We start from the raw sequence: 22,022 nt of genomic DNA on the forward strand, positions 1-22,022 counted from the left end.
CAATGAATGGTATGTGTGTGTCATTTGAAAATATGGCTGTGTGTACCAAATGAATACACAAGTTCCATTTTGTGAACAGGTAAGAGATTTGATGGCAAAGAGTCATCTTGCAAAGGGAGTGTCAGGTTTAGCATTTTGTGTGTGAGGATTTCAGTTGTCTGTGTGCAGTTTTGAGAAAGCCGTTATTGTTTTGAAATACGTGTGTTAACAATTGTGAAAAACTGTAAGGAGACGGCCAAAATATCCCAGATTCCAATGCTGCAATCTTTTGCCAATTACGTCATTTGGAGGTCCCACCAATACACATGCTCTAAAATGGGCACTTTCAATCATTAGTGGGAGATGAACTACTTAAAATGACACAAACAATTCCTGAGAAACTCTGTTTGACCTTTACTTTGACCTTTTAGTTTGGTCCCTGTTCCATCTTTGTGATATATCCTGCAGCCAGCCACCTGGGGGTGATCAGGACACTTTGTCCTCACCTTGGGCGAGCGGTACATACAGTCATGGTGACCAGAAGTAACAAGCTAGCAACTGTTGTTTTACACTTTTTTTTTTATCACTTTTTGAAAACACAACTAGGTTTTCATTGTCCAATCTTACGTTCAATAATAGCCTCAATGTTTTCATCTGCTTGTTTTCCATCATTTTACCTGGGAAATGAAGCGTTGGCCCCAATCACTGTAACATGAACTGTATGACAGCATCATTTTTACATACTGTATATCCCCATCATGGATTTGTCTATAACTTTGGTTTTTCGTCCAGATGCAGGTTTTTTCAATATTAATTAAACCTCTTTAATGTATATGAGACATTGCGAGATGGTGTTTTTTAACATTTACATCGATTTCTCAGAATAATGAATGGGTCTTGTATTTACGGATAAGGGTTATGTTTTGTCATGTTCACTGATATTTATGAGGGTTTGCAATCTAGTGAATTGAATGTGGTTTTGTAAGGGGACTGGGCCTTTATGGAGGTGTAGGCTCTACTGATTGATATGTAGTATTCATAGTTTATACAAGACTTTCTGTTAATCAGGATCACAAAATCTTTATCAAACTCACTCAGATATAAATTAGTAATAAAATATGTCACGTTTCACTGGCTTGGTACATGATGTTAAGTAAATGCCTGTGATGTTACAGTGTGTGTGGGCAACTTTACCTTCACTCAAACACTGGAGTAAAAATGTCTCAAGGTCAATACAACACTGATCAGAGTCTAATAGCTGTTCTGATAAATTAACTCGGCCTTCAAGCCGGAGAAATAATAAGGACTCAGACCTATTCCTGGGACTGGTGGCACATCATGAACTCACAGCCCTGTTTCATTTTAATTAAGCCGGTGCATGAATCATAAGTCGGGTGCATGAATTATACAGTCCTTTATTCATCTTTGCCCTCTTTAAAAGTTTCATGGGAAACTCATGCTCACTTGATACTAAAACCCCTCAGTGAAACATCTGGACCACAGCTGCATTGGTATTTTTCATCCTTTCGTAGATGTGTGTCTTTGGTATAAATAATCCCATAATCATATAAGATGTGAAATATACATCATCATAGGGGATCGTGATTGCAAAATATAATTTTGTGATCATTTAAACATTATTGATGATATGGACAGCTTGTTTATCCAGACTCTACATTGCAGTGAGTTTTTACATGGATCAGTATGTGCTCTGTCTGTTTGTTCTCTTTACTGACTCACACCGTGGGACAATGCAGAGCCCAAAAAAGAAGACAGCGATAAGAATGATAGGCAAGGAAGTGCACCATTAAATTTCAAACTACTGTTGTTTCCACCAAGGTAAAGAGGACCCCCCCTCCTTGTGTTTTGAATAATGTCAGAATTGACACAATTGCTCACACACGCACTGGAAAAATTCGAAAAAATAAATACACCAACACGTGGAAGCGTTTGTCTAGACGCATGGTCTAAACACCACCAGATTGCAGCTGAGTGCAGCCCTGAAATCCTCCTTTATTCATGTCCAATATTCATTGTTGGAGTTTTTTTCCCATGAGGGGAATCTTTTCAATCAGAGCAAATGAAAAATCAGGCAGGTCAAGCAAATGGCGGGTTTTTTTGCATCATTGACTGCATTTGTGCAGAATAAATAAAATAATTTACTTTGTGCTTCTATCACTTTAAAACAGGTGTCTGCTAAATTTTGAAATCAGACAATATTTCTGATCTCTTTGTCTGATGTACACGGGATGAAGTAGTGGCAGCCTGCTGTGTTGATTTGAAAAGCATAAAGGGTAATCAAAGTAACTTCTCATGTAAATTTCACATGTTCACAGTCAAAAGGAGCCATTTGGAGTTTGAATGCATATCGTATTTGAACAGCCCTGTCATTTCATGTGTGATGGATCATATTTAAGTTTTCTGTTTAAACCCTTACATGAAAACTTCATCTCTTTCATAGATCTTAACAAGTATACAACATTTTGCTCATGTCCTAAAGAGTCAAGCAGGTTATTTTTACTTTTACTCTTCTTAATAAATCACATGAAAGGAACTCACAAACAAAACTGAGGGTAAAATTCCTCCTGCCAGCGGTGCCAGTGCATGTGGCTGTCTATACTTATATTAAAATTATAACCTTTGTATTGCATTGGTATATAGATTGATAGTCAATATTCATTGTGAAGTAGAGTCGGTCAGATCTTCATCAACAAGCCTGCTTGACATAAGGGTCAGTGGCTACATCGTTCTTAATTAATACAAACATGGCAGATAAAAATGTAAGTGATTTTTTTGTATTGTTTTATCACCAACATAAAACAAGACCGTCAGGATGAGCAAGCAGGATCCAAACAGGCCTGCTTTATGTTCTATTTAATTCACCTTCACCAAAGTTCCCAAAACTCAAACTAAAGAAATCCAATAGAAAACTCGGTACTCAACAACACAACTGACCAGACAACCTCAAAAAAGGCTGTATCTGAAATCCCCCACTCCTTCACTTCCCCCTGCTCACTATATATGGACTTCTATGTAGAGGACTATAGTGAGTTCATCAGCAAAAGACCACATTTTCGGACACTACTCTTTAATAACGCAATTGTTGCAGGATTGTAACTTCCAACAATGTCAACCAGCAGAATATATTACAAATGTTTACTTTACACTTCAATACTTTGATACTCAGAATAACCATGTTACTTAGAATAACCATATTTTAATGTAGAAATAAACTTGTTGTTGCTATGTGTGCTGTGCATGATGCTATACTGATCTGACCCTATTTCATTTCATGACTAAAAATGGCCGCACCATGTATCAACAGTAGTGAAAGCTGTAGTTTTTACTGTTACATTGCACTTCTGTCATTAAATTTATCGTAAACACAGTACTGCAATTACTGTCTGTGGATGTGTTACTACGCCGTTATTATGCGTGAAATTCCATGTAATATGTCATTATGAACTGGTTTTGCTGAAAACGGCTGGCGTGCTAACATAAACATTGTTCCAGATGCACTGGAATTATCAACTCTGGTTATTCAGGTGTGACATATTTCTGAGAGTCGAGCACCACGGTGTAAAGTAACGCGGCATAAGGCACTGACCTTTGTTGCATGTGGTTAAACCTCCTTCTCATTCAGGTCATTTCTCTACTTTCACTATGAAAATGGCAAAAATTTCTTTCTTGTTATTTTCCTACTCTCAAATGAAGTTTCCAAGTTAAACGCTGTGAATTTCTTTAACAGAGATTCAAAAAAATACGCAGAAGAAAATTCGAATTATGTCACATTACCATTTAATGGCTATATGGGTTATATCCAATGAGTTGGATGGCAACTCTTTAACAGGAGAGCAGTTATTTCTAACCCCTGACCTTGCTGATGCCCATTATAGCTTGATTGCTTGATTCAGGCTCAGGAAGTGTAGCCTATACCTCGTGGTTCCTGTTGAGTGGTTCACCATTTACAGTACGGCCGACTGCCTCCCACTGCTGACTGGACGGCTACTGTAATTGAAAAGTAATTCTTCAATTTTGCCCTTGATACAGCGTGTGTTTCTGACAGTGGCCGAGAGGACCCAACTACGCAATCTAAGAAAACACAGGCAAATAAGCATATTAAAAAAACATCTTCCTTATTTGTAAACACATGCACTGCAACACATAAGGCCAACTTCTGGGTTATCAACCTTCAAATTCCACAAACATCTGTCTGTGAACTGTTCATTTATCAACTTCACACATGCTATGTATTCTAATTGATTAGTGTCAAATCTTTGGGAAAGTACAAGCGATGTGGTCAATAAGTCTGCAGATGAATTTGATAATGTTTTCTTCTATGTTCTCGGACAAACCACACCAGCGGTTTGTAACTGCATCAAACCGTGGGTCAAAATTCTCTACAGATCCTTTGAGTCTCTTTATTTCATCATATTGGTCTGAGACAGAGATTTTTCTCAGCTGTCGTGGGTGGTTATCACTTCCTTTTTAGCAAATTGTCAACAAAATATAAGTGCAACATTCGTTTTGTTCCTGTAGTGCCATAATTGAGCTGAATTAGTCTACTGAGCTTCTATTTTGAAAAGTTGTGAACTTGGGTCGGAAAAATTATGTTAACAGATCTTTGAAATAGCCAACATGCAATATGAATAAATAACACTGGTTCAGTAAGTCATTCAAACTTATGCAAACACGACACACATGAACAGTTATGAAGCTAATGTAGTTTCATTTGATCAAAAACATTGACAATAAAATCTTCATTGCAGATAAACCAAGTTTTGGATGTATGCAGTTTTAAAAACTCCTTTCTAGTAAATTGGAGGTCTGTTGTGTTTTAAGTATTCCTTTTATAATTCTGATCTAGCTCCAGAGCATTATCCCAGGCCAATCAAACAGCCCATTCCAAACAGGCAGGTTAGGAATGGGGAATGCACTAGTTAATATAAAACATGAATGGTTTAAGAATTCATGATGCTCTTACAAAGATTAATTTCGTTTGAAGTTGGTGGGGCTCTGTTGATTTCTTTCTGTACATGGTGGTTCTCTGTGGGGAAATACTTTCTACCACTTTGGTAAATTGGCGAGGCTGAGGGACGGTGCCGAATACACTCAGACCTGAACCATATAACAGGTAGCTTGATTAGAAAACTTGGGTCAGCTCGATTATTGTAGCTATTACAATTTTCATCCTTTCCAGTGTGTGTACAATAGAATATATTATGTTTATCTTATATTCAAGTGCATTTCATTTCTAGGTCCATTCTAAAGATTAAATTGTCACTCGCTTTTTTCCTGTACTTGTTCCCTTGTTCTTATCAAGATGTGAGCATTTCATCTGAGCCTAATGTGTACAACATATTTCCAGTGTAAATTGCAGGATGTCTGCAAATCATAACTCTTACTCTTATTAAATATGAATGATGACATAATGCGACATGCTGCATGGTTCAAATAAAAAATTATAGCTAAGCTGACCTGTCAATCAGCTCCCCTCCTCCCTCCAGCAGCTGGGTCACGCTGCTGCCGCTGGTTGTTCTCTTAGCGTTAAAGGTCAGAGCTGAAAGTGACTAGCTGCCGGTCAGTCCCTGATGAGGGTCAAGGCTCAGGACTCATTGTGGGAAGATGTCTGCTGGATTTGTCTGTGCAGCGTTTTTTTATTATTGATGTGTTTGCAGACCGATTTCACGGACATCCCTCATCTTGCCCGCCTCGAGTTATTATGATGCATTAATGCTGTAAATTACTTGGACACAACATGGCATGTATTCATGAGAAATTTATTTCTGCCTGTTTGTGTCCGTCACCTGACAACGTCTTCATGGTCTATTCTCTGTAAGATGACACACAGCAGAAAAACAGGGATCTGCAGGAAAACACGCCTGTGAGGCCCTTTACAAATACAAATAACTCATTACATTTCAAACCTTAAGGGAGATTTTTTTCTCAATTATGATGTTGGTACAGCAGAAAACAGTCACATAAAAAGTCACAAAAGTTTATTTTGCAAAAGAGAAAAGTCTTTGAAAACTGTAGAAATCCTGCCACATTTATGAGTGAGCATCTTATTGCAGATTTGAAGATCTTGGTGTCACATGACTGATCTGTCATCATCTTATACAGAATATGTGATCATTTATATTGATGAGCTGAAATGTATACTGAAGAATCACAGTCAAAGGGCATATTACACATTTAAAAATATGAATCACATTTGTTTCTGTCACTTTCATATTATGCAGCACATTTTACTCATTACCGTATTTCACAAGTTAACGGTTGCATACCCTCTTTGTCAAAACGAGATCACATGCAGCTAATTAGAAGTCACGTCATTAATGCAAATGTGTTCAGTTAATGATTCTTCTCAATATTTATGTCTTTCTGACAAAATAACCCGATTCATGTTGTGCTGTGGATTCAAAATAAAGCTGGGCCCTGGAAACAAAGGACCTCCATGTAGAACACAAAACACGACACGTAAAGTTCATGCTCTGGAGATCATACATATATGAGCCAAATGTCACGGCAGTTCGATCAATGTTAATGTCATGTTGGTGGCTACATAGGAAAACCCAAGGGATACGAAAAGTAATTTGGATTAATCCTCTGGGCACCTCGAATGTCTGGAACTATCATGGATGGATCAACGGATCACCATCTCTCGAGTCACACCACTACTGTGGCCACAATAGGTTAAGTAATCCACTGCTTGGGGGTGGAGGGATCACCCACTAACAAAAGATGCAGCAGTTCGATCCCAGACGCCCCATTCTGCATGAAGAAGTGTAAGATACTGAACCCCAAATTACTGTACATACACTGTATGTGAGATGGCAAAACAACTGTACAGAGCTTTGAGTTTTCATCAAGACGAGAAAAGTTCTACATAAATACAAACCATTTATCATGTTATAGAGACAACCATGAGTTTTTAGAGAAATGTCCCTTTAATGACTTGTCTCTGCTACTCAACAGTGACTAGTACATTTCACTGGTTCATTTCCACAATGTGTTCTCCACAGTACTGTTACCACAGGGACTAAGTACAATGCTTTGAAGTTTGTTCTCACACTTGGTGTCAAGACCTATCGAGGTGAGAGGACGTCTCAGTGGATGTCAGGCTCTTTATCTGCTGACCGAAAGCTCTTGAGACTGATGTACAGGGAGCTGACCATGGTGGCCTCCTCCTGGATGGAGTCCTTCCGCTCCGACTCTTGCATGCACATCATAGCCACCAGCCTCTTGGGCAGCTTCCCGCTGAACAGCAGGTAGATGCAGGGGTTGGCACAGCTGTTCAGACTGGCCAGCAACATCAGGATGCTGAAGATTGCAGCTGGAAACACACAGAGATTCACATGAGCTCCAGTTTATTTATGTTCTTTATTTAGTCTTACCTCTTGAATAAAGAGAACCAACTCTTGGTTACACATACTGTTTGCCCAGATAAAAAAATTCAGATCCTTTGTGTCTTTATGAAGTACTTTATCTCGTACTATGCCTCTTCGTGTAGTATACTGTACTATTTCTCGAAATGTAATATATTGTACTATTTCTCTTCATCTAGTACTTTGTACCTGTGTAGTTTCTTGTCCTTGTTCTCTTAATGTAGTATTTATCTATGTATTATCTTGTACCATTTCTCTTCATGTAATATATTGTACTATTTAACTTCAGGTAATACACAATTTGTACTAACTCTCTTCGTGTAGTATCTTGCACTATTTCCCCAAATGTAGTATTTTATACTATTACCAATAACATGAGTGATGAGTGGATATTTTATGATTATCGATGTTACTAAATGTGTTTTCATGTAAAAGTCCAGAGGGATCTTACAGTGAGTGGGCGCCTGCACGTCCCACACAGACCACAGCTGCACGGTGAAGAAAGGCGTCCAGCAGATGATGTATGTGAGCACGATGACCACGGTCATCTTCACGGTCTTCGCCCTGGCTTTGGACACCCCGGCCACGCTGCTGGCCCTGGAGGACAGCGCCTTGGTGTGCGCCTCTCCGACGTGCTGCGTCTTCATGTGGAAGTTGATGTGCACGGTGCGGCAGATGCGCACCTGGCACACGATCACAGTGAGAATGGGCAGCACGAATATCACAAGAGTGGTCCAGGTCACGTAGGCTCTCGTTCCCCACGGCTTGATGAACTGCGCCCAGCAGTCGTACACACCGGGAGCGACCTCCAGCCGGGAGAAGATGAACACCTGCGGGAGGCTGCCGATGAGAGAGACGCACCAGACGGCGCACACCGGACCGTTCCAGCGCGCCCTGCGCCTCTGGAACGTCACCATGGGTTTGCAGATGGCTTGATATCGGTCTATCGTCATCGCCACTATCATGTACGTGGAGGCAAACATCCCCACCACCTGAAGGTACTTCACTGCGCGACACAGTATGTCTGGACCAACGAATCTGTCCGTGATGTCCCACATGAGCTGCGGACAAACTTGGAAGAAGGTGACCACCAGGTCTGCGACGCACAGGTGGAAAACGAAGACGCGCATCCTGGAGAGCTGCTTCCTGCGCTTCCACAGCACCAACAAGAGCCCGGAGTTCAGGATCCCCGCAGTGATGAAGATGATAGACAGAAGAACTATTTCCACCTGAGCCAAGCGCTCGTTCCGCGGATCATCCTCAGGACGCTCGGTCTCCAAAGAGATGTTACTGATGTTTACACTTGACCAAGCCATGCTCTCTGCCTTAAGTACAGCGGAGTAACGCACCCCCCTTATATCACCATTCAAGGTGATCCAGTTAAAGTAGAGATTTTTTTTTTTTTAAGTCAAACGCCAGGAGGCAATCTGGGATTCTATTTTAGTAAGCTCAGTATTTTCTACTGTCTGGTTTAAAGGATACATTTCCAATAAAAAACAAATTGAGTGTCCAGGCAGAAAGTGAGGTGTTGGTAGTGGAGAGTGGGGGGCTTTATAGCTTGTCTCTCTGAGAGGTTGCTCCTCCCTCCTGCTCAGAAAACATTATTTTCCCCCAGATACACAAGTGTACTAGATTTACACATACATACATACTTATCTGCACAGCAATTCAGTTTTTTTTATTAAAAATAACATTTTTAACACAACTTAGTTTCTTCACTAAAAACAAGATATTTTCTGTAACTGCAGATAAACTTAAGAGAAAAACAGCAAATCAAAACCAAACATCTGTTTCCCTTTTTAATGTAACTGAGCTCAGGTATTAATTCACTAGCCTCATGTTTCATCTATCCACACCAGTGCAAGCAGTGAATAAGTGCTGTCGGGATCAAATCTGCATCGTTATAGTATCAGCTGTTAATCTGAGGGACTGAGAGAAACAGCAGCTCTGTGATGACACGTATGGTGAAATCAGTTGCCGTTTTCCATATCATGTTTTCGCATAATGTGGCAGCTGCGATGCTCAGTGCATATTGTGTGTGAGCTCTTCGGATTTAGATGGCGATGCAGATGAACACAAGAGGCCCTCCGGTAATTTAGAATGCAATTACATTCATTAATAGGTGTGCATGTCTCTGTTCTTGTGGCGTCCTCTGTCCACAATGCTCGATCAATACCAGTGATCAGCACAGTTTCCGAGAGAGTCCAGACTATTTGTTAAAAGGAAAAAGAAAAAAAACACAGCTCTGCTTTGTCTAAGTCTGTACGTGACTGAGCAGTTCTTCCTTGTCCATCTGATAGCGGCTTTTCTTCCAGATGTCGCGGAGATTCTGTAAGGTGGCCCCAATTTCCTTGCCTGACGTGATGCCCATCCTCCTCAGATCGTGACCGCTGACAGGGAATCGAGGGATGGACCATCTACGGAGCTCGGCCAGCAGCTTCTCCTCACCTTGATACGTCAGCAGCTCGCACACTTTAATCTGAGCATCCAGCTCCCGACTCTGGAAAGATGCAGCACGTGTGAGAATTCTAGAATCTGAAATGTTTTCTATTAAGTTAAATATCCATCACAATAAGCAATAATCAGAATCAAATAAAAACCTTATTTATATAATGAAACAGCTATTCCTAAATCTGGATTAGTTCACAGATGTGACATCACATTTTGTCTAACCAATCATCATCCACTTCAGACCAGTTAAATGGGGATAACAAGGAGGAAACAGTAAAATAATCACAGCTGAAATCCGGCTTTCATGTTGGCTCCCATCTATTACAATAATATGTCCTACGATTCTTGACAAATATTTTCTACCGTAATAACTCTCTCCTCTTGTCTTCTTCTGTTTCATCTTCTCGTTTCAACAGAATTACACTGATGCTTAATCCAGTGTTTTATGCGCTTATCCTTTCAAAACTTATTTAAAAAAATCTATTTGAATGATTGTATTGTTTTAGTATCACTATGTTTTGAGAAAAGTAAAATTCTAAACAGAAATGAAACCAAAGCACATTTTTATCAAAACACAATCCCACCTACTGATTAGTAACATTTCTGAGAATGCCTGTAGCTGAGCCTCATTAGTATGGGTGGGAACATGATGCATGCAGATGGGGTGATGGATGCATGTGGACCACAGTTCAGTGGTAAGACAGACGGAAAGGTTTGTGTATTCAAGTAGTGCTGTCTGTATAACTACAGTCATTTTCATTGCCGTTAATGTGCTGATTATTTTCTAGATTTAGTGTTTAATTGTTAACTGCAAAAAGTCTGATCACATTTTCACAGAGTTGAAGGTTCGGTTTTGACCTGTCTTGTTTCGTCCAAAACTCAGATACACAGTAGTGTTTCTATCACAGAAGCTGGAACCTGTGTTTTGGTTCATGTTCTTAAATTCTTGCTACCAAATTATATTAATGACTGAACTTTTTCGAACAGCTTCACAATCACCCAACCATGCTGTCATGGGCAATCACCATCTGATTTCACCAGCACAATACATATTACCTACTGGAGAATAATCAAGGTCTGCCTAGAACATGGCATGTGTACTAGGAACACTCAAGGCTAAAATCAATCAGACAGTTCACAGCATTCCGCTAGGAATCTAATCAACCCATAATTTGAAAAACAAACAGGAACTCAGTGACATGTTTCTTTTGACACACTAACTGGAGGAGGCTGAAACTTACATCAAAGATGAAGTCAGTGAAGGGTTTGAGACTCTGCGGCTCGTCTTTGCTCTTGCACAGCTCTCGTCTATGTTTGACCAGGAACAGAGCCAGATTCTTCTCCTCCCTTGAGACCTTCAGTCGGAGATCCATCTTTTCCACCTCCTCTGGACAGTGAAAGAGAGCAGCCATGACGGTCATGGGCTTGGGAGAGTAGTCTTTGGCATTCTGCCACACTCGCTTCATCTCTTCAACATCGCCATCTGGAGGTAAACCTGTGGAGGATCAGGGCGGAAGGGATAAGCAGCAGTTCAAACAAGAGAAATGGATTTTATTGGATCAGTGCTCAGCTTTGGTATCTTGTTCAAACATGTATTACTGAATAACCTGCCCTGAAATTATTCATTGAGAGACACTGGATCACTGGTCACAGTGCCGCAGAGGTCAAGCGGCATCATAGTCCACTTCAACTCAGGAGAGGACATTGAATCCTTCCCTGTTTAGAACCAGCTCCAAATTGTTCATCCCTTGAGATTTAATGACTATTGATCTTTTTCCCTGAGATAATAACTTGATAGCAGTCATTATGTGCTGGAGCCTACTCCATTTTCAAGAGGCATCTGAGTCATAACAAAAGACAAACACATGTTCGGCATGGGAACATTTTTCACTAAACTTAGCTACGTACACACATGTACATACATAAGCAAAGTGCTACCATGGAGCCATAATAGTTGTTAATAATGTTTTACCTGAAATAGGAAAATAATGGACCTATTCTCTTGTTGAGGTTGAGAGTTCAAATATATAACAGTTAACCTGCGTGACCGATTGGTCAGTTTTAAAAAAGAGGCCAATTACAAGGCAGGAAAGATGTGAGATGCCGTTAAGTTGCATTATGGGATATGTAGGATCGAGCCTTCTTGTTTCACATGGAAGCCAATATTTCAACGACCTTATTCTGCATGAAACATTTTGACAATTATGATGTTTAAATTAGTTGCTGATATGTGTATAACTCAACATTACGCCTTTCTACTTGTTCACACTCAAACCCAGGACATGAGTTGTGAGGCGGTAGGCAACTGCTGTGTGTCTAACTCGCAAGATTCTGTAAAAACTCCAAAAGGATTTTACAATGTGATTACGATGACAACTACCTAATATGACCAAGGCCAGGATATTCCACGTCTTAGTTCAATAATTACTTATATTGTGTATGACTTTAGTCAGATCCAGGTCATTAGAAAATGGCACATGGTTTACCTGGCAGTGACTTATTCAGTTTTAATCTGGTTAATATCAGATGGTGCGCGATGTTTTGTCTTGTATTGTTAGTTAACTCAGTTTTCTGCTTAAAAACCGGGAGCTCTTTCACCAGAGAGATGCTCATGAACATCAGGGATATAACTCCTGATAATTTACTACCGACTTGTATTGCCTCATCTATCGATATTTTGGACATTCTGGTCAAAGGTGCGCTCACCTTTGTTCAGACGGTGAAGCGGCGGAGGAGAGGTAAACGGGCCGGCGCTCTTGTGCGTCTCCTCCAGCGGGGACTTTGCACAGCGCTTCCGGGAATATTCCTCTCCAACGTGCGCTCACTGTGCAACAAACTGGACGAACTCCAGCTACTAGATAGTAAAAACAGAGACTTCTCCTCATCTTCCGTGCTGTGCTTCACGGAGACGTGGCTGTGTGGATCTGTACCGGACTCTGCGCTGCAGCTGGCTGGTTTCCAACTTTTCCGAGCGGACCGCAACACGGAGCTCTCCGGCAAAACGAAAGGTGGAGGCATCTGCTTTTACACTAACTCTGGCTGGTGCAACGATGTGACAGTGATTCAACAGCACAGTTCTCCTGATCTGGAATATTTTTTCATTCACTGCAAACCCTTCTACTCCCCCCGTGAGTTCGCTTCATTCATTCTGGTCGGTGTTTACATTCCACCGCAAGCTAACGTGCAAGAGGCACAACGCATGCTCGCTGATCATATACTGTGTGTGGAGCGGACTAACCCGGACTCCTTAGTTATTGTCCTCGGGGACTTTAACAAAGGAAATCTCACCCGTGAACTTCCCAAATATAAACAATTTATTAAATGCCCGACCAGAGAGGAGAACATTCTGGATCACTGCTACACCACAGTAAGCAGTGCTTATCACGCCGTCCCCCGGGCTGCACTGGGACTCTCGGACCATGTCATGGTCCATTTGATTCCTGCATACAGGCAGAAATTAAAACTCTGTAAACCTGTTGTGAGGACTTCAAAGTTGTGGACCAGTGAAGCTGTGGAGGATCTTCAGGCGTGTTTTGACTGTACAGATTGGGATGTGTTCAGGACTGCTACTAATAGTCTAGATGAGTACACAGAGGCTGTGACTTCTTATATCAGCTTCTGTGAGGACAGCTGTGTTCCATCACGCACCAGGGTGATTTACAATAATGACAAACCTTGGTTCACAGCTAAACTCAAAAAGTTAAGGTTGGAGAAGGAAGAGGCGTTCAGGAGCGGGGACAGAGTCAGGTATATAGAGCTAAATACAGGTTTAGCAAGGAGGTGAGAGAAGCTAAACGACTGTACTCTGAGAAACTTCAACAACAGTTCTCAGCCAATGACTCTGCCTCTGTCTGGAGAGGGCTAAAGGCCAATGTATGCTTCTCCGTTTTGACGGACAGATAGGACGGCCTTCTCCAACGTGGAACGCCCTCTCCGCGGCTCCTCGGAGAGCTTTTCGTGCAGCTCTCATTTTTCTAACTACACGTCGAAATGGCGGACAGCCCACGGATAGCACTTGGCTGTGATTGGTCCACTAAAAACATAATTTCCGCCCAACGTCATTTCCGGACCTCTAACTTCCTGTTTCATTCCCTAAATCACAATAAACCTAAATCACAACTACGACTCTATGATTAATGTGACAAGTGTGTTAAGCCAGCGGCGTTGTCCGGCTGACGCTGGCTGGTTAGAGCACTTACAGCATGTGTGTACGGTCACATACGGTTATAACGAACTTTGATAACGGGGCTAGCGGGCTAGCCACCATGCTAACTGCGGTGGAAACAGCGCAAAAACCTGCTGACTTTAATCCCACGGCTCTCATGACACTGTTTCTCAAACACCGTCAGGTTAGAAGCAAACACTTGGTACTAGCTAGTATCGGGTGTCCGTGCTGACTGTGTGTGGAAGCTGGGGGGGAAGCTAGCTGCCTCCGTGTAGCTTCAAGCTGCTGAATTAGCAACGCAGTTTGGAAACAAGACCGGGGTACCGCTGCGCTAAGACACGATAACATAAGCATTTTGACCCGCTGGGTGTCACTTTATTTCAGCAAAACTGTCGCGTCATCAACATCCTTTTTCTGTTGTCATCGTTCACTGTGTGTGAGGAGCCGGGAGGACGTAAATAAACCAGCGTGGACTTCTTCTATATACCTCATGAGGTAGGCTTCTCTAAGCTCGACTTCCGTTGCGCCAACTACTGTTCTGGCGGTGAATTGTTTTCGGAACAAAAAGGCTCGTAGAACTATAAAACAAAAAGTGTCCGTCCGCAACGGACTCGGAGAAGCATACAGAGGCCTTTAGGCAGATTACAAATTGCAAGCCCAGAGCCCCCCACTCCACTAATGACTCACACCTGGCCAACGACTTGAACGAGTTTTACTGTCGCTTCGAAAGACAATGGGAAAGTCCTGAAACCATCACCCATGACACAACACTACAGCCCATCAGCTGCAGCTCCCCCACCAAAGCAAGGGCCTCCACTTCTCCACCTCTAAGGCCCTCCCCCCCTCTACCACAGCGACGACTCTCTCCATCCTGGAGAGGGACGTCAACAGACTATTCAGGAGACAGAACCCGCAAAGCAGCCGGGCCAGACTCTGTCTCTCCATCAATCCTGAAGCACTGTGCTGATCAGCTGTCTCCGGTGTTTACTGACATTTTTAACACCTCACTGAAGACATGTCACGTACCAGCCTGCTTCAAGACCTCCACCATCATCCCTGTCCCCCAAAAAAACAAGATCGCTGGACTCAATGATAACAGACCTGTCGCCCTGACCTCTGTGGTGATGAAGGCATTTGAGCGCCTCGTGCTTTGTCACCTCAAAGCCATCACTGACCCTCTCCTGGACCCCCTGCAGTTTGCCTACAGAGCCAACAGGTCTGTAGACGATGCAGTCAACATGGCCCTCCACTTCATCCTCCAGCACCTGGACTCCTCAGGAACCTACGCCAGGATCCTGTTTGTGGACTTCAGCTCTGCCTTCAACACTATCATCCCGAATCTGCTACAGGAGAAGCTCTCCCAGCTGAGTGTGCCTGACTCCACCTGCAGGTGGATCACTGACTTCCTGTCTGACAGGAGGCAACGCGTGAGGCTGGGTAAGTATGTCTCTGAATTCAGATCCATTAGCACCGGTTCCCCTCAAGGCTGTGTTCTTTCACCTCTTCTCTTCTGCCTGTATACCAACAGCTGCACCTCCAGTCACCAGTCCGTCAAACTCCTTAAGTTCGCGGATGACACCACCCTCATTGGGCTCATCTCTGATGGGGATGAGTCCGCCTACAGGTGACCTGGTGTGACCGGAACAAACTGGAGCTCAACGCTCTGAAAACAGTGGAGATGGTTGTGGACTTCAGAAGGAACCCAGCCCCACCCACCCCCATCACCCTGAGTGACGCCCCAGTCGTCACTGCGGAGTCCTTCCGCTTCCTGGGCACCATCATCTCCCAGGACCTCAAATGGGAGCTGAACATCAGCTCCATCACCAAAAGAGGTCAGCAGAGGATGTACTTCCTGCGGCAGCTGAAGAAATTCAACCTGCCAAAGACAATGATGGTGCACTTCTACACCTGCATCATCGAGTCCATCCTCACCTCCTCCATCACCATCTGGTTCGCTGCTGCCACTGCAAACGACAAAAGGAGGCTGCAGCGGATCATCCGTTCTGCTGAGAAGGTGATCGGCTGCAATCTGCCATCTCTTCAGGACCTGTTTGCCTCTAGGACCCTGAGGCGTGCAGGTAAGATTGTGGCTGATCCTTCCCACCCGGGTCACAAACTATTTGAGGTTCTTCCCTTGGGCAGGAGGCTGCGGGCCATCAGGACCAAAACCTCCCGCCACAAGACCAGCTTCTTCCCGGCTGCAGTTGGCCTCATCAACAAGGCCCGGGACCCCCACCTGACTCTGACTTTTATTCCGCCCCCACACCTTGAGGATGTGTTAAATTAACACATTACATCATATCATATTATACTGCATTACATTGCAATCGGACACTGTTTACTGTTTTGCATATCACTTTTTACATCTTTTATATATTTTTATTCAGAAATGTTTATGTCAAAATAAATGTTACTTTGTATAGATATTGGAAAAAAGTGAGTAAATAAGAAGTAAACAGTGAGTAAATATATACTGGTTTTCTATTTTGTATTGCTTTTCCTATGTATGTTGTATTTATTGCGTCTTTATGTTATTGCGTTTTTATGTTTCTATGTTAATTGTAAGCACCAATTACCAGAGCAAATTCCTTGTAGGTGTAAACCTACTTGGCAATAAAATACTTCTGATTCTGATTCTGATTCCGGAATAATGTTGAGCATGTAAACCTATATAGTGTTCCAGAAACTATAAAAATCTCTTTGCATCTGTCTCACCTATGTACTGGGCCAGTTCCAGCTTGTACATCAGCTCCAGTAGATGAGCAGCATGGTTACCAACCACCATCTTTTTTAGCTCCACCCAAATCCGCTCTCCCGATATCGCTGCTAGTCCTCTGCCGTTTTCCTTGATGGCTGTCAGCGTCTCAGGGTCATGGTCATCAGGCTCCAAAGCCACCCTGCCGTAGAACCTGGGTTGAATTTAGTGGGCTACGGTTAATACACTTAGAAGAAGACTTTATTTTTCACCCTCCAAAGGGTTCTAAGTCCCTCTCCATTTTACTTAGAGTTTAGTTTGATTTGGTTAAGACAAAAATTAAATGAAACAGCCCACCTGAAATATCGCAGTATTCTCAAGTAATCTTCTTGGATTCTTTGCTCAGAGCTGCCAACAAACCGAACTTTACGGTTTTTCAGGTCTTCGTATCCTTTGAAATAATCATACAATGTGCCATCGAGACCTATAAAACACAGTTAGGAATTAAGAACAAACTCCGCACTGTTTACACTGTGCATAAGGAGGCTGGAGTAAATAGGGAGCAGATTGTCTATTCTGCATTTGGTTGCAGAAAATTCTGTGAAGAAGGCACAACAATGGTCAAAGAGAAGAGCAGGGACTTCCTATCTTGGACCGGCAAAAAGATGGAACAGTTACTGGCTGTAACTGTTAGCAGCACTTTGCATTCACTGCTGGTTGTTGAATCAGCATTGCTTCAATCAAGAAGCGACCACATTATTTCTTTCAAAGTCTGTTTCTGCGTTTTCTAACCGTAACGGCACCATCAGCCTTTCCAAAAGTCTCTGTTCTCAGGGTTTGAAAACTTCTGTGAACGTCAGGTGTAAATATAGAGAAAGTGATGGGTTTCAAAACTAAACCTCTTCAGTGTGAACAGGGTGTGAATGAAAATTAATCAACAACACTTGCATCTCCACAACAGAAGCAAACGCAGAGTTAAGTCCTCAACAAAGTTCATATCACTGCATAAAAACACTTACCTAAAAACATGGAGTTGATGGTGAGGTCTCGCCGCTCTGCATCTCTTAGCCAGTCTTTGGTGAATTCCACCTCTGCATGACGTCCATCTGTCTGAACGTCCAGACGCAAGGTGGTCACCTCAAAGTTCTCATTGTGTAGCTGTAAAAAATATACAAAGAAAACAATGACGACAGGGGGCACAGAAAGACTGCCCTTCTAATGCTGTGAGTTTCTTATTTATCTACCCTTATCGAGCCACATGTTCCAGTCACAAACTGCAGGCTCCTCTTACATGTGACTTACTTACATATCCAAGGAATGAATACATCAAACTAGAACTTCCTATTACTGGGCTGCTTTTTTCTGGAATACTGACAATCATGCAACCTTAAGACTACTTGTCTGATCAATCAGATTAACAGGACAGTGAACAAATGTCTCACCCTTGCTGTAATGGTCCCATGCTTCTCTCCTTTATTGTTGATCATCCTGATGCCAGCCACCTGGAACATGCGCTTCATCTCCTCTGGAGTGGCTGTCGTGGCAAAGTCCACATCCTCAGGCCGCTTCCCAGACAGCAGGTCCCGCACAGCCCCTCCAGCTATCCTTAGCTCATGATTATTCTTCTCAAATATCTCTGCAAAGACCAAACACATATTTAAGTCTAGTAACTTGAGTGGCCGGAAGCACAAGAAACTTAACTCGTGAGATAAACCTGGAGGGGAGAATAACTTTCCAAGATGATGAATTACATTTCCATGAATCGAAACAAAAACATTTTCTATTATTTTCTTTCATAAAAATTCTGACTGTCTCTCTGTCACTCAACTTTGCCTCAAACTAAAATAATGTCTGCCTCCCGTGGTAGTAACTCACCACCACATGGAGACAAGTAGGACCAGGGGAGCTTTGTCAAGTCTGTATATATGATGACGTCTTCAGAATGGAGTCTTGGAGGCTTTTCATTTTTAAACTACCCACTTTAAACAGAAAAAAAAAAAAAAGTCTGTTGGATTCTGGGATATGTAGGCTGTATTCAGTGCTTTAACTGTAACTGGGACTAAAAGTTTAACTATTTTGTCACATGGTTGATCAATTTGACTGTTTATTTCCTACTCAGGCCCAAAGTACAAAAACATATTATAGGTGCAATGATATAAATCTGTAGTGCCCTTGTCCCTTCAGAGGTCCAAATAAACAAAAATGTAAAACCCAACATTACAACAATATTGTAAGGACCGTGGTTACTTTTAAACATGACTTTACATGTGTTTTTTCTTTTTTTGTATACTCCATTGACCAAACTAGAATACTGATTTGTGAATTACAAAAATCAGATAACATATTTATATCCATTGTATAAATACATTACAACTGGGAATCTGTGGGGATGTGACAAAGGCAATGTTTCTGAAAACAGATGAATCCATATCAGACTCTGCTGACATGTGAGTGGGAGACGAGGCGGAGGAGCTGGAAGTTTCTGTGTCTCACCTACGAGTCCGTTCAGCCCCTCGGTGAACAGAGAGCGGAAGTCACTGGTCTTCAGCTGCATCGTGTAGAGACTCCTCCAACAGACACCAGATCTGCAAACCACACGAGGACTCAGCAACCTGCTCCACATCTGCACAAACAGCGCACACGTCACGGGCTTCTGTTTCTGACAGTTAGCTTGTAGCTAGCTAGCTAACGCTGCATGCCGGCGTGCACCTGGCGAATAGTTAATACAGAAGCAGCACATGAGCAACAGCGACGTGTCAACGTGTACGTACCAGACAGCTCACACGTGGAGCGAGCACAACACACACACGTGTGTTGGAGAGTACACTGTAGTAGTTGTCGCTTCTGTCATTAGCCGTTCTAGGCAGGAAGTGTTTCGCTAACGTGCGGCTGCTGCGACCAATAGGCTCACGAGGAGGGGCTTTAGGGAGCTCGTGCAGCCTGTTGCTTCTCGCGAGATGTTGTAGCGGGACGCTTCAGTTGAGATCGCAGTAAATCCACGACACAAACAGTTCACGATAATCTACTGGTCAAACCTCCAAGCACACAATAAGAAGATCACTCACTGGGAGGGCCATTAAACCATGCTGGGAGAGTGGAGAAGCTGAGACAGAGTGCGATGTTTGGACAGCGAGTAAAATGGCAAAAACGATGAGATTGCATAAAAAAAGATACAGTGAACCAGTTTATTATCCTGCTCCAACATGGTTATTTCCCCCTATGTCACTATAACTTGATATTGAAGAAAATATGAAGAGAGACAAAGGGGGAAAAAAAGTTTAAGGCCTACACACAATACTCTGTTCGCATTGCTTCCCAAATACATACATATACACATTATATAAATATAAAGGAGAGAACACCAGCTCATCTGACAGCATATACAGTAGAGATGTTGGCAATAACAGTAGACAGAGTAAAACCAGACTAAAAAGGGTATAGTATTTTCAGACTCACCTTCAGCATTGGTGTCAATACAGTCCATAGCATCCTTCAGCAGAGCAGATATAAAATATACGAAACACTATACAGACTACATTACACACAAAGAGAAGTCAGATGTATGTGGATCCCAGCTCAGAGCGGCATCGATGGTAATGAAATGGCTGATTCACTCTCTAAACATCTTAGGAGAGAGTTATGGAGGAAGCATTCCGTAAGACCGAAGCTAAAGCAGTAATGAGGAGTAGCATCATGACTGACTGGCAAAAACAATGGGATGAGGGAGGAAAAGGACGCCATCTATATCAAGTAAAGCAACAAGTGGGAGGAATGAAAACAAAAGGGAAAAACACTAGACAACAAACAGTTATATCAAGGCTAATAACAGGACACACAGGACTAAATAAAACAATGCACTTAAAAGGGAAATATCCATCAGGACAGTGTGAATGTGGCTTAGGGGAAGAATCTGTGGAGCATGTCATCTGTCACTGTCAGAAATATAACAGGAACAGAAAGAGGAAAGATACAGAAGGAGCTGAGGAAATGTGTGTGTGTGTGGGGGGGGGGGGGGTACTCTGACTCACACTTCAGTATAGTAGTTGGCGGTAGTGCACCTTTAACTCTAGGTGCCACCCCCCATCAAAATAAAATAGAGAGAGAGGAAGAGAGGGGAGAGAGAGAGGAAGAGAGGGAGGGGGAGAGAGAGAGAGAGAGGGAGAGAGGTCTACTAGAGCTAAACTAAACCTGAAACCAGGTAGTTGATGGACGTCTTGTGTAACAGCTGCAGATTAGATCCGATTCTTCTTCTTTCTGCTCCTTGTGTGTTTGCATTTAAATAGTTTTGTTTGGTGGATGAATTAAATCAATAAGTGTCTTGATCAGATGTAGAATTTCATTAGGAGCACAAACTTTTCTTCATAAGTACAAAGTATGGCCGACATGTTGTTCACACTTTGTGTTTTGTCACCGTGACAGCAACCTCGTGCACAGCTCCATGAAGAGATGATGGTCTCACTCTGGTGCAGAGGAAGTGGACTGGACCTCAGAGCTTCAACATCTGCTGGACAGTTGTTAGAGCAGCGTGTTCATGAACATGGCGTCACAGTCACATGTTACACTGACAAACGTGTGTTGAGGATCATCACAAAGTCACATGATGACCTCTCCATACAGTGAGAACTTGAGCCTGTGAGGAACTGACTCTGTCAAACATTTCTTATCCTAAAGTCAGAAAGAACTGAGATGGGCTTGAAAATGAAGTGAAATCATCATGTTGAAACAAGTGTGTCTACACAAAATAACACAAACTGTTCAAAACAACAGGCCCAAAATGTCTTTCTTCAGAATATCATCTCTCAGACACTTTCTGTCACTTGTCTCTGCTGTGAACCTCCCATCATCAATTATTTCCCAGCATGCTGCTGTTCCCAGAGGTCTGCTACAGTCTCCCCCTTGTGGTTGTTCTGAGGTGGTGGTCGAGAACACACAACAAGAATCTTCATTTACGTTTGCATAAAACGTCCTCGGGTCAGTTTTCTATTAAATATGGTAAAACATGTATTAGTTTCCTCAGAGATTTAAAGATGCTCTGCTCTTCATTGACTCTTGTTCATACTGTTAAAGTGACATTCCCTTTTCTTCTGTTTCCATTATGTCAAACTGATGATTTTGTTCTCTTACCTGCACCAAGGACGTGATGTTTCCACCTGTTTGTTTGCATGAGGAAAGAAAACCAGAGTCATGATTCCAGTGAAGACGGTGGAAGGATGTTTATTGTGCATTAAAGCAGAGACAACAGCACTTTTCTCTCTGAGACGGTTTTCTTCTCGTTACATCTGGTTCGTCACAGAGGAAATTATCCATGTGTTTGACTCATAGACTGAATATAAAGGCTTTGACT

At 42.4% G+C, this 22,022-nt stretch overlaps 2 protein-coding genes across 2 annotated transcripts; both read right to left on the bottom strand.

Moving 5' to 3' along the window:
- Positions 1–5,946: 5,946 nt before the first annotated feature.
- On the bottom strand, positions 5,947–8,876 carry avpr2b.1 (arginine vasopressin receptor 2b, tandem duplicate, 1). Its single transcript, XM_053445866.1, has 2 exons — positions 7,819–8,876; positions 5,947–7,315 (listed from the first exon to the last, which is right to left on the bottom strand). The coding sequence occupies exons 1-2, from the start codon at positions 8,681–8,683 to the stop codon at positions 7,089–7,091; spliced, it is 1,092 nt and encodes a 363-aa protein (XP_053301841.1). The 5' UTR covers positions 8,684–8,876; the 3' UTR covers positions 5,947–7,088.
- Positions 8,877–9,302: 426 nt separating this feature from the next.
- Positions 9,303–19,579, bottom strand: trnt1 (tRNA nucleotidyl transferase, CCA-adding, 1). The gene is made up of 8 exons (XM_053445853.1): positions 19,450–19,579; positions 19,172–19,301; positions 18,121–18,314; positions 17,698–17,836; positions 17,036–17,162; positions 16,699–16,892; positions 11,060–11,313; positions 9,303–9,867 (listed from the first exon to the last, which is right to left on the bottom strand). Exons 2-8 carry the CDS (start codon positions 19,299–19,301, stop codon positions 9,622–9,624), a joined length of 1,284 nt encoding a protein of 427 aa, XP_053301828.1. The 5' UTR covers positions 19,450–19,579; the 3' UTR covers positions 9,303–9,621.
- Positions 19,580–22,022: the final 2,443 nt, after the last annotated feature.

Source organism: Pleuronectes platessa, chromosome 2 (genome assembly GCF_947347685.1).
Source record: "Pleuronectes platessa chromosome 2, fPlePla1.1, whole genome shotgun sequence".
NCBI classification, from domain to species: Eukaryota; Metazoa; Chordata; class Actinopteri; order Pleuronectiformes; family Pleuronectidae; genus Pleuronectes; species Pleuronectes platessa.

Bases quoted from the DNA above. Each gene is read 5' to 3' on its own strand.
- avpr2b.1 (XM_053445866.1), bottom strand. From the start codon at position 8,683: ATGGCTTGGTCAAGTGTAAACATCAGTAACATCTCTTTGGAGACCGAG. The intron at 7,316-7,818 runs GTAAGATCCCTC...GTGTGTTTCCAG, and splicing joins CGTGCAGGCGCCCACTCACT to CTGCAATCTTCAGCATCCTG.
- trnt1 (XM_053445853.1), bottom strand. From the start codon at position 19,301: ATGTGGAGCAGGTTGCTGAGTCCTCGTGTGGTTTGCAGATCTGGTGTC. The intron at 11,314-16,698 runs GTGAGACAGATG...GATCCTCCACAG, and splicing joins GGAACTGGCCCAGTACATAG to GTTTACCTCCAGATGGCGAT. The intron at 9,868-11,059 runs GTAAGTTTCAGC...GCATCTTTCCAG, and splicing joins TCACTGACTTCATCTTTGAT to AGTCGGGAGCTGGATGCTCA.